Source organism: Chiroxiphia lanceolata, chromosome 11 (genome assembly GCF_009829145.1).
Source record: "Chiroxiphia lanceolata isolate bChiLan1 chromosome 11, bChiLan1.pri, whole genome shotgun sequence".
Taxonomy (NCBI): Eukaryota; Metazoa; Chordata; class Aves; order Passeriformes; family Pipridae; genus Chiroxiphia; species Chiroxiphia lanceolata.
The window spans coordinates 7,022,055-7,034,114 of record NC_045647.1 but is presented as its reverse complement, the minus strand read 5'-3'; the positions used below and the strand labels follow the sequence as shown (position 1 = coordinate 7,034,114).

Below are 12,060 nucleotides of genomic sequence, written 5' to 3'. Positions count from 1 at the left end.
AGTGGCAATGGGTGTCATTTTCAATGCCAGATTTTACTGGATGCAAGATCCGACTCCAGACGCCTGTGAACAGAAAAAGCTTTAAAAAGCTAAACCATCTTTGAATATAAAAGATTTACTGAGAACTATTTCAGACCTTAATTGAGGTTTCTGGGTTGGGTTTGCTGCCTTCTACAACAGAGGAGAAACTCTGTATATTTTTGAAATACTTTGAAAAGCAAGTGAGGTGAGAGAGCACCCAGTGGAGTCTCATCCATTTGCATTGTCTCAGCAGTCCCATGACGACAGGGACACAGATGGTGGGAGCTCACACTGTGATGTCAAATTACAGGTACAGAACAGCCAGTGTAAAGTTGTGTTGATGTTGCTGGGACAGACGACTCCTTGTGGAGACCTTGGGAGGAGTTGGAGAAGAGAGGCCATGTCCAGCACGTGGCTCATGAAAAGGGGCCTGGAAAGAACCACTATCAACGATAAGCACAGAGGATTTCTCAGGCACGCTGGTGCTGAGTGTATTTAGGTGCTCTTGCAAATCCCAGCCAAAGCAATACACCTCCCAAAGCACCAAGAGACAAAACACAAGCTATGAGAGAAGATGGAATTTAAAATCCCTCGGCTAACCTTCAGGATAAAGGAGATTTTCTATCACAAAAAGCTATCAGTCCAGACAGATGCCCCTTCATAAGATGGGAATACATCTCACTGACAGCATCCAAGTTTCGGCAGCAGAGATCTTTTTGCACATGGAAAGATACTTTATTTTTGTCTCTCCGTGGCTACTGGAAGACCATATGGCATGTGCTGACTCAACACAGCCAGAGGAGAATCCCTTTACACTTGTGTGTCTCTTAGCATCGTTTTAATTAATGTGCTGGTGTCCTACTCCCTAAGCTTTGACCCTGCTCTTTCAACACTTGCCCAGCCGTGCTGAGCAGCCTCTCCTGTCACTACACCACCGGTGTCACAGCTACAATCTCTCCCTTCTCCCATTAGCAGTGATGAAACTGTCACTGGCACATCCCTAATGGCAACTTCCTTGGCAGCAAGCCATCCAACACCAATGATGAGAAAGAGGAGTCAGCCTGCTCAGTCTTTTCAAGACCCTTCAGTGCAACCAGCCCTGCAGACCCCTCTACTCTCTGTCTCCGTCCCAAACGAGAGCCCAGAAAGCCTCCTGCCCGCCCCTTCTTCTGAAAGAAGGTAGTTAAACAGAAACCAGCACAATTCACAATTTATGTAAACAGGCTGTTTTCATACCAGTTGCTCAAGCTATTACTAATATTTCGTCAGCTACATATTTGTCTACTTGAAGCCCACGGCAAAATTCCCTGCCATTTCAAAGAGTGCAGGATTTTGCATTCCAGGCTGACAGCAAACATTTTTGAGGGCCACTTTTTAATGGGGCACAGATTTCTGCTGAGGTTTGGCTAGTCTGCACCAGCTGAAATGTAGCTGTATAAAGGATCAGATGCAAAAGGAGCCAAAAGCTGCAAAACCAGTCAAAGCAGGAGTAAAATGGTAGAAAACTGTATAAAAGCCGGTAGGAACAGCTGCAAAAGCAGTCAAAGCAGGGATAAAATGGTGAAAAAGGATAAAAACATGGCTCCTTCTTTTCTCCCTCCTTTCTGAATCACAACTTTGGAGGAAGAAAAACACCTCTGGAAGTGGGATCCCAGCTGCACCTCCACAGGAATACAGGAGGCAATAAACCCATGCAGGTATTAGATTTTTCCTTAGCTCACTGTTGAATGGATGCCTTTTAGAGCACTTTACCCACAAACCAAACCTGTGCCCGGCTCCTCCGTGGTTCCCATCCTAGCTCATCCATACCAGGCAAAGCCACCCATCCCCAGAGCAGAGTCACTTGTCCCTAGGGCACACAAGGGTTGGGGACGGACGAAAAGGGGATTTCAGCCCATTTGGGCAGCCCAGCTGCTTTTCCCCATTTCACCCACTGGCACTTCCCCTCCGTGCACTTACTCGGGCCTGTTGCACTCTCGTATCGCCGTCTTTATGCCGCCACCGCAGGTCCTCGAGCAGGTCCCAAAAGGGCTCCATGTCCCCCATGCTCCGTCTATCACCGGTGCCTCTCGCTCTTTGGGCACACACATCCCAAACCGGCAGTGCTGCGTGCAGGGAAACATGGGAAAGGTGGGTTTGCGTTGCTTTTGCACCATGAGCCGACCAACAGCCCCCAGCCCGGGCGACGACTCAGGCTCACTCATTTCCCAGCCACACACAGTGATTTTGCAATCAAATAAAGCTGAACTTCTCTATATATCTTTTCCGTCACCCCCGTATTTTAGTTTCTCTGCACCCTTAAATGGCAAAGTGAAGGCAAGGTGCTGAGTCCATGGAATGATTTATGGGATGAAGACTGAGAACAGCAACCACTGAATATTCCCTGTTTACTGGTGCTGAACAGCACGGCAAAGCTCATGGCACTGGCTTTTCAAAAAGCTGCTTATCTGATTTCCTGGAGAGCTGCAGGAACTGTGCCGTGTCAGGGGAGGAGACAGGCAATGAGGACAAAACACCAGGGAAACCTCAAACCTCCCCACAGCTATCCAAAGCAGGAAAGGAAACTTCCAAATCTAAAAGGCAATTAAAATAGAAAAATGAATTCCTCAATCCAAAGTCTTTTCTTTTTTTCCACTCAGTCATAACATGGGACTTGCCAAGACCTGTTCTACACTTTTGTTTTTTAGCTATGACTCCTGTTTTCTTTTGTTTGGAAAACTGCATAAAGTCATCATGGCAAGCCCCCGTCCCTGTTCTCATGGTATAAATTGTGTCTTTTGGGGTATGTTTGCTAGACTGACAACACAGACTTCTGGAGAGGTGAGCTCTAGGGGAGAGTCACCTTCTGGCCCCACCAGAGTGGATGGAAAAATGTCCCCAAGACCCGTGAGAGCAGGACTTCCCTCTCACTGAACAGTGCTCGCTAAAGTGGATTTAAACCCAGAGACATGCAGATACCTAAATCTTTGCAATTATAGGAAGCCCAAACATTGCTGATTGCTCACAGATTAGAAGAGGCTACAGACTTACAGAAGAATATAGGTAGAGCATCATTAAAATATTCCCTTGCAATATTTTGCTGCATCAAGCAGGGAAACACCTGATGATCTTTATGGCAACGGGGTCAAATTTACTGATGTACAGTGTTTTTCCAGCCCTTTCACTAATAGCACAAGGTTGTGTCACGACACACCATGAGCTCGTGCTCCTTTTTTGGACATCCTTATGAGCCACTTTAGATAAAGCTGTTTAGGAAAACAGAGCAAAAGCAAGCTGTCACAGGGCTGTGCATCCAACAGGACACCAGCTCTGCAGCACACTGAACACCTTTTGCCACGATGGCCGACCTGTTGCATTGCTTTGCTGATGAAGAAAGCTGATCTCGGGTGCATCTGCCCACAGGCATGGTTTGCAGGACAGCTGAAGAACTCATAGCTTGAGTCCTACATGTGATATTTGCTCAGAGACGAGCATGGTCTTTGGGCTGCAATATGCCCTAGATTTGCTTCCATCTGAAGATTTGATTCCCCAGACAAAAAACTGGCTAAAAACCATCTGCTACAGTAAAGGACAGCAATAAAATCAGTTGCAAGCCTCTTTCTTTGCTGCAGGACAAACCCTTATGATGCACAACTCCTCCTGGCACTAGAGGTTGAAAACCTGAAGGCTGGAGACCCCTAGGCCAGCCCTGTACAGGGACAAAGAGGTCCCACAACTATCATCAAAGTACAAAAATACATGACACCAATCCAACAGAGCTGTCCCAGAGGAGAACTTCTCGCAGCAACATCGATGCTCACAGCTAAATATATAACCAGAGTCATGCTTGGCATCACTGACCCAGAGAAGACGACTGAATAGCTAACTAGTGAATGAACACAGCTAACAGACCGTGACATGACCTGTATGTTTCCCATCCCATGGTTGAGAATTAACCAGGAAATCACCTGCATCCGTTGATTTTATTAAAAATTGGGGGGTTGGAGGTGATGGCAATTCAAAGGTGGGGAAAAGAGCAGCTGTTTTAAATAAACAGCAAGATTAGCTTATGGAAACGCAATGGTGTTTCTTGGAACCACACTGTGAACAGTCTGGCTGCACAACCTCTGTGCCTTTCGCATTTTAAAAATAATTGCTACGTTGAGATACAACAGAAAAACTAAAAAGCTTGCCAGGATTCTCTTTCCTATGAGCTTACAGATCACAGAATGAAGAGAATAAAAAGGAGTTTTGTCTGGAGCAAATTCAAAATATCTTAAGACACACAGCTGAGCAGGAGAGCACTGGCAGGGATGGGAGACACTACAACAGACTTTCCTTTCCTTTGTCTTGCCACTGGAGTCCCAGATAATTCACCAAATCCAGCTCCCATCCTTGGGCTGACTGGCTGAATAGAGTAGCAGGGGGCAGACAAGGGCTGTGAAGCTCCATGCATGCATAACAGATACGCTACCTGCTGCCATACGGCAGGAGACACAAACGATTACTATTCCTCTCTACTCTTCTGCTATCATTCTCTAAACAGCCCTGAAAACCGCAAGAGAGAGAGAGAAAGGCCCAAATTTATGACCCTCTTTATTTTCTTTCAGTGATTTATCTCCACCCAACAACAAGCTGGTGCTGTGAAATGGTAAAACCACCACGATGGTGCTCGCCCAGCAAAGCCAAACTCTGAGCTGGGCTTATGGCTTGATTTAGCAAGACCAAATTCAGTGTTCTCACATGCAAAATATGTGTAAGTTAATACTCCTGGGTTGTTTTAGTGTCCTTGATTTAGGAGTAAATTTAGAGCCCAGTTAAATCTACATCCCAGTAGTTTTAGCTAGATTTTTTTAGCTACTCAGGCTCCCTCATTTCCAAAGATATCTCCATAAAAAATGGCATGGTATTTTCTCCATCTGCCAACCCATACATCACAGGCTTTAAACATGCAGACTTGAGGCATTAGTCAGCGAGCACCAGTTTGACGGGGCTCCTGGCCACAGCAGAGTACCAAAATAGCAATTTATTCCTAGGAAAAGCACTCCAGACTCGCACCTCAGCACTTTACAAGCCCAAGTGAACACCAAAGAGGAGAGAGTTTATGATGATCCAAACTTTAACATTGAATTAGACCAACACACAGATACAAGAATTACTCTGTAAAGCCCTTTTGTGAGAACACATTCAAATGCCTGAACACAAGTAGGCTGCATTAGCTTTTCTTAAGAGCCCATCTGCTCTCAGCTGAGAAGTTCAGGTCACACTTGTCTAATTTGTCTAAACTTGTCAAATTGTCTAAATTTGTGGGCTGAAATGTTTTTGCTCACACGGTCTTTATTAAGAGCCATGCAGCTGGACAGTGCCTCTTGCATGACATGGGGGAACTGAGGGAGTGCTAATCTGCTCAATTGCAGTTGTTTGCACATCACTCTGGTCACATCCAAGGGTAACTGCAGGTTTGTTGGAAGAAAATTGCAGTCCAGATTTTTGGAATTTCAAGAAAACAGTAATTTCTGACCTTCCAGCAGTGACCAGACCCCAAGCTCACCAACAGAGAAATTGAGGACACAAGGTCTCAAGTCACAGGGACTCCACAGATAACTAAGCTTTATCCTGTGTCTCAAAACAGGGAGGATTTCACACAAAAACATTAGAGATTCCAACCACATCTCTCATGTGCATTCTCAACAATAAAAACAAACATGTTGACTGCACTTTTCCCTAAGAAAGGAAGGAAAATTGATCCATGATGCTCATTGTCCTGAAGGAAATCAGCCAAGTGTCATTGAACAATCAAGTTTTCAGATGCATACAACACAAGATTAATTACCAAAGAGTTCCACAGTCTGTATGGAAAATTATATCTAAAATAACATCCAGAATTTTTATTAAAATACATTTGAAAGACTATGATTTAAAACTTTGACTCTTTCTAAAGAAAACTTATTAATATTATTATTGTTGTTGTTGATTTTAAGAGCCAGAAAAGTAAAAATTTAAGCTGTACCATGTAGAATAACATCACACTATTTTTACTAGAACCAGATGGAGAATAGTTTTGTTCAGACACAGATGATGAGAACCAGTTAGCATTTTTATTCAAAAGCTTCAGCATTTCAATAAAAGAAAAAGAAAAATCATCTAACTACTTTTCTCCAGATCTGAACAACTAAAAGTTAAATACTTACTCTAAAAACCACAATGCTAGCTGGAAATTAACATTGCACATGGAAATCAAAAGTTTCTATGAATTACTGCCAAAAATGTTCCATACAGAAAATGTCAACCAATTCTATATTTTACTCTGAAGTTGTCAAGATGAGAAGCCAGCTGACAAGTTTATGTTACACAAAATTACTAATTGCTCACATCACATAGCAGATTTCTAACAAAAGCTTAGGGAAGCTTTGCAAAAGTTTTGCTCAAAAGTTCACTCAAGGGCATTAATTTAAAAAGATAAGCACTCCAGAAGGAATACCTGCTTTAAACAATGTTATGCCAAGCAGTCAATTTTAATCACATTATCTAGGCTAGAGATGATCCAGGCACAACAGGCTTAAAACACACAGAGCTGCTTTGGGCTTCCACCCTTGCAGTCAGGGCTGTACCCCACACAACTGGCACTGGGATAGGATGATTTTGACTGATATGCTTAGCTGAGCCCTAGGAAATACAGCTATGAGGCACAAACCACCAGGTACTACAGACCTTTCCAGGTTCACATTCTGTCCCATCGGCCCAAGGTGTGTGCTGGGTTCGACATCCCTTGTGAGCACCATCGACGTTGATACACCAAAGTCGTCGACACTGCATCTGCTTAAATGATTGAAAAGATCAAAGTATTAAGTATGAGCCACAGGCCTCATCAGATAGATGATTCTTTATGAAATTATCCCCCTAGGATTTATCACTAACTCACAAGCTTGACAGTAAGTTGATGGATTGTGAGCCTGCCATTCATCCAACCCCAAGAGACCTTATTTTGCTCTGGCAAAAGCAGGGAAAAAAAAGGTGTGAAATTTCACTTACCATATAGGGGCACACTTGAGATCCGGGTCCAAAAATTAACTCACATTGTTTGTTAACATCATAAATCAGCCCCGGGAGCTGCTGAGGCAACGTGTAAGTTCTTGATGAAGGTTCATCAAGCAAACACTCTCCATAACCAGTGCTACAACACAAATCAGAAAAATGGTGTTAAAACAGGAGGCAATGAGATTAATCCCATTGGTGTTTGCCCAAATTAGCCTTAGGGCAGCTGCACACCACATTTGCCATATTTAACAAGCACTAGAAGAGCTACTGCAAACTCAAGCACAGGAGGGTATGTTACTCATCCACCACCACCCCCGTGCTGTGACAGCAACCATCCACCACAGCACAGTCAGCTACCCTGGTAAAAGCATTTCTGAATGTGCACAACCTGCATTTAGTTGCTGAGCAAGCACTGGTACATTTTTATAAAGAATTCAGAAAGAAAAATCATTGATTAGCAGAACTGCCCAAGGGACTGAGCTCCTGGATTTGCCAAAACACCATTGTGGCTCTTGTTCTGTTCCACATCAGCACACACAGGAAGACATCACAGCAAAATAGGTGATCACTGTGCATCAAACTGACCCGTGGGCTCCTGGAACGGTGTTCCCACCATGGATTAGTGCCAGGGCTTTATCTTGACCTGTGGAGCAGAAAGGCAGATTCAATCTGCCTTCTAAAACACAGCTCCGTATCTGGGCCACGGGGCTTGGAAAAGTCACTCTTCAGGTTTGAGGGGCACACACAGTCCTTAAAAGCAATATCCATGTGGGAAGACTTATTCTTCCCCATCGAGAGGCCGGTCCTTGCCAGCCTATTAAGAGGCTGAACCGGCAGGGACTGGATGCCAGGGGTGCATTCCTGCTCTATGTAAAGGATGTGTGCACACACAAATCCCTCTGATTTCCTCCAAATGCTGCACTCTAGGACTTCAGAATTACTGAAGAACTCCATGGGACACATGCACATGTAAAACCAGCCCAACACATGCATATGCAAGGCCTTACTCCAGAAATTCAGTGATGTATTTCCTACTGCATTTTGACCACATCCAGGGATTGGTGTAGAAATTCAGTGTTGGTGCCATGACGTGCTGTTGATTTTTACCCCCATCTTCCTTGCACTTAAGATTGTCATCGTGTGGCATGTTAAAACTAAGAGAAAAAGAGCAGAGAAAAGTAGAGTCACTTAAGAGGCTAATGTCAAGTATTTAGCATAGCAAGAGGAACACTGTGAACTAAATGCAAGCAAACCCAAGAATTTTTCCTAGATATGCTGCTGACAGATATTACAAAATAAAAGTATTAATATGCACATATTCACAAGTGTCAACAAACATTGCTCAAACAGGGTTCCCGGCACTCAGGTGCAAAAAGCTGTGCAGCACCCTGCTAAGCTCTCCACACCGTGACTGCATATATTTAGCCAGACAAATCCTTATGGGAGCCTGGAGCAAGACACAATTCCAGCTGCAGTTTCCTGTTCAGCTGATGGTTGCTATCATGCAGACAGGCTGGAGTCTGGCTCCAGCTTCATAAAAATGGCATATACTCTGGAATTGAGCCAGAGTTAATCTGAAGGAGTAAGTTTCTGAAGAAGATGAATGACTTGAGCCCACCAACCACTGCTGGCTGAAGACCCTTGGGCACACCGGCAATACCCTGTGTGGGATGCGAAATGTTTTCTGATGCAGTTGAATGCCTTGGGCCATGCTGTTGCCTAAACAGCCTTGCACCAGGGATAGACTTGGCTCTTACATTTGTGTGGCAGGTTTACAAAATGCCATCAAGCATCGATATCAGCAGAAATCCAAGCAAAGTTTGCAACACATGACATCTTGAAGAATGTGGTAAATACACTAATGGAGACAGAACGGCTTAAAGCACTGTGCTGTTTGAAGTGGAGAAGGGGAAATGACCTGGTGTGATCCTGTATTCCAAGGCTGGGGAGTTTATACTCCATTAACATGACTTCCAACAAACCACCTTTACTCTCTATAAAAGGGCACAGAGGCATTTCCTGCTCTGGAGCACCGTTAACCCCTCCTGTAGCTGCCCTGCAGCTATGGGGCAGCATTAGTGAAGGAATTAGCCACAGGTTAGGTGTGGGGAATGCCAAACCTTTGGGGACTTTCTGTCAGGAAGTGTCATTTAAACAAATACTACTGTGGTTAAAAATAGAGTGTCTCAGCCAGCTCTCTGTGAAGAAAAACTGGAGTTTAAAACAATGAGAGATCTGTTCCCAAGTACTCATGCATCCCACACTTACAGACACCCACTGCAAGCCAGGCATGAGATGGTTTGGGACTGAACCAGCTACCTAAGGGATGTAGCCACGGGGTAAAGGACTACGTGATCTAAGATGATTTTTCTCACTACCTGTCTCAAAAAATGTCAAAATCGGTTAAGAGAAATTTTCACTGGAGGAGGTGTATCTTGAATGACAGCATCTCTGTTGGGGATGTCCAGCAGCACTGGTGAAACAGTTCAGGAGGTGGGTCAGGCTCACTTATACAGCCCCATCACCTCCTAGATGCCCTGGGTAAATTCCACCTTCACACACAGCTGCTGCAGTGCCTTCAGCAGCACCACACGTAGCTGTGGGATGAACTGTGGCAGGCTGAGGACCTGCTCTCAGAGGAGACTTCAGTCTCAAAAGGTAGTCAAAATGTGCCTGTGTCCCTCGCCTGGGTCCTCCCCAAGGCACCCAGCACCTCCTAGCTCCAGCCAAATCCTGGCTAGTCCCAGTGGCTTGGCTAGGACACCATGTCTGCTGGGGCAGATTCTGCTGACGTCCACATGTAGATATGAGAAGACACAGTAATAAAGGACATTTTGTTAGCTCTTGTCCCTTGCTTAGGTGCTGCTTGGGGTACTCTGTCATTCATCCTCTCCAAAACATGGTCCTGTTGGTTTTGCTGCTCTCAGATAGGGTTTGGAGCACCCCACAGTTTCATCTTCCTCAGTGGTGCATCTTCTACCCAGGTACATTTATCTCTTCTCAGATAATTAGGCTCAGCAGGTACCAATTCCCAGCCTGGCTGCCAAGCCCTAGTTAGCACAAATCTCGGGCTATTTAAATGTAAATGTATTTACATAAAACATACACATGGCCAAGTTCATGTGCTATTGTGAAGGCAGTGCTCAGTCCGTTATCTTCGCTAATTGAACAGCTCCTGTATGGGTCACAGACTGTGCCCAGCTCTGCCAAACCTAGGAGAGAACAAAGAGGATTACAATAGAAAAAGAAATGTCACCCATGGTTCAGCACAGGTAACTAACATTGTCACTACAAAAAAAAGTTGCTAAAAGACAAAGAAAAGGTTTTTCTTACCCAGAGTATCACATTTGTTGTGCGCTCTACAAATATCCTGTCTGAAAGCAGAACAGACCTGACACATTAATTTTCAATGCAGCAGTGAGTTAAGGTACAAGTACAATAACAGCAGCAGTCAAAAACAACTCTTGGTCCTTCAAGGGACCTTCTCATGCAGGTTTGCCACATCATCCAGAGTCCAAATTAACCCCCTACCATAGTCAGAGTTTTTTCATCTTATGCTGAACCCATGGGCAGAACTTAGACAGTCCTGAATCTCTCAAAGTCATCTATTGCTATGGTGGACACATCATCCCAATTCTGCTCACAGTTACACCACTCCCACAATTGCAAATGTCCTTACACCCACGTCAAAACCTGAACATTTCCCATAGCTGGATGTGTTACACACTCACAGTCTCTGACACACGACTGGCTACAGTTGTTATGAGAATATTCATCACACCTGGTAACAAGCACGGCTGTATCATGTTGAAGGTGACTTCCTTCTGGGTGGTTCTGGGATTGCTGCCACTGGCAGAAGTTTTTTAATGTAGTCTGGGCGTTGTAAGATATTGCAGGACCATCCTGATAAGCAACACACAGAAAGCAGATATTTTAATTATTCATCACAAGGCGCACTACAAATGCCATTGCCAAACAGAAGGTGAAGAAAATCACTTCCATTACCTGCTCATTATGTATCACGACCAATTTCACAATAACAATATTAATTAAATTTCCGATGCTTGGATCTTTGTAGATAGAAGCCACCTGTTGCAAAAAGCAATATTCGAAATTATTGCTAACATTCAAGGAAACAAACAATTAAGAGAACACAATCATGTTTTCCATTTTGTAACTGTTTTTCTCCTGAGCTGCTCTTCTACCCCACTCAGCGCTCTGATGCTGTTTGGAGAGACCTCCTGCCAGAAGCACAATTTTAGAATGAAACAAACCTGCTGGTATCACAGAAACCCAGCATTTCCTTTTGCTTTATCACACATTTCACTAAATTACAGGATCTTTCTGCTCTGACATTCAAAGACCACCAACCAAGACTGTCAAAAGCAACTTTCTCGAGTGCCTAATTTTGACATGGACAGTTTCAGACCATATTCACTGCACATCTACCCTCAAACAGGATGAACATCCCTCTAGTGACACAACTGTGCAGGATACTCCCTTCCAGTCACTCTGCATCTAGAGAGCTGCTTATTTGGGGACTGTACTACTGCATCCTAGTACCAGCAGCTATTAAAATGCTTGTCCTCAGCCTGGAAAGCCAACTCTACAACTAGGCCAAGGATCAAGGTGACCACAGGCTTTTTCTCCTCGCAAGGGAGGTGAGGCAACTGCATAACCTATGAGCATCAGTCCCCTGGAAGGCACAGTGCCCAAAGAACCTTTTTAAATTCAGCTATTGCACATGAATTTAAATAAAAAGAAGAGTACACTATGTGGACTAAAGGGCCAGTGATATTTCTCATGCTGCCTGGCATTCAGAAAGATGGGAGAGGTGTGGGAAGGATCAGGAACGTGATGGGTCTGGGAAAGAAGACTCCAACCAATATTTCCCAGCCAAGTTTTACCAATTTTTACTGTAATCCCAGCATTATCTCCATGCCTAGCCAAGGCAAACTAATGGCGTTGCACACGAATGCAGCAGAAAGGGGCTCTGTGACCACTGGAGAATGATCTGTGAGT

General features: G+C 44.3%; 1 protein-coding gene across 7 annotated transcripts in view; it reads right to left on the bottom strand.

Moving 5' to 3' along the window:
- ADAMTS9 (ADAM metallopeptidase with thrombospondin type 1 motif 9) overlaps positions 1-12,060 on the bottom strand; it is an 83,291-nt gene that overhangs the window by 55,812 nt on the left and 15,419 nt on the right. For 6 of the 7 annotated variants that reach the window (XR_004359059.1, XM_032699149.1, XM_032699152.1 and 3 more), the window contains 8 exons: positions 11,044-11,127; positions 10,820-10,941; positions 10,372-10,412; positions 10,145-10,250; positions 8,046-8,192; positions 7,033-7,174; positions 6,712-6,819; positions 1,981-2,126 (listed from right to left, as the gene is read on the bottom strand). Coding sequence is in view for 6 of the 7 variants with exons in the window: in XM_032699149.1 (XP_032555040.1) it covers positions 1,981-2,126; positions 6,712-6,819; positions 7,033-7,174; positions 8,046-8,192; positions 10,145-10,250; positions 10,372-10,412; positions 10,820-10,941; positions 11,044-11,127 (896 nt within the window). In the remaining variant the exon portion in view is untranslated. The remainder of the gene's footprint in view (positions 1-1,980; positions 2,127-6,711; positions 6,820-7,032; positions 7,175-8,045; positions 8,193-10,144; positions 10,251-10,371; positions 10,413-10,819; positions 10,942-11,043; positions 11,128-12,060) is intronic. The other variant, XM_032699150.1, reaches the window with a different exon arrangement.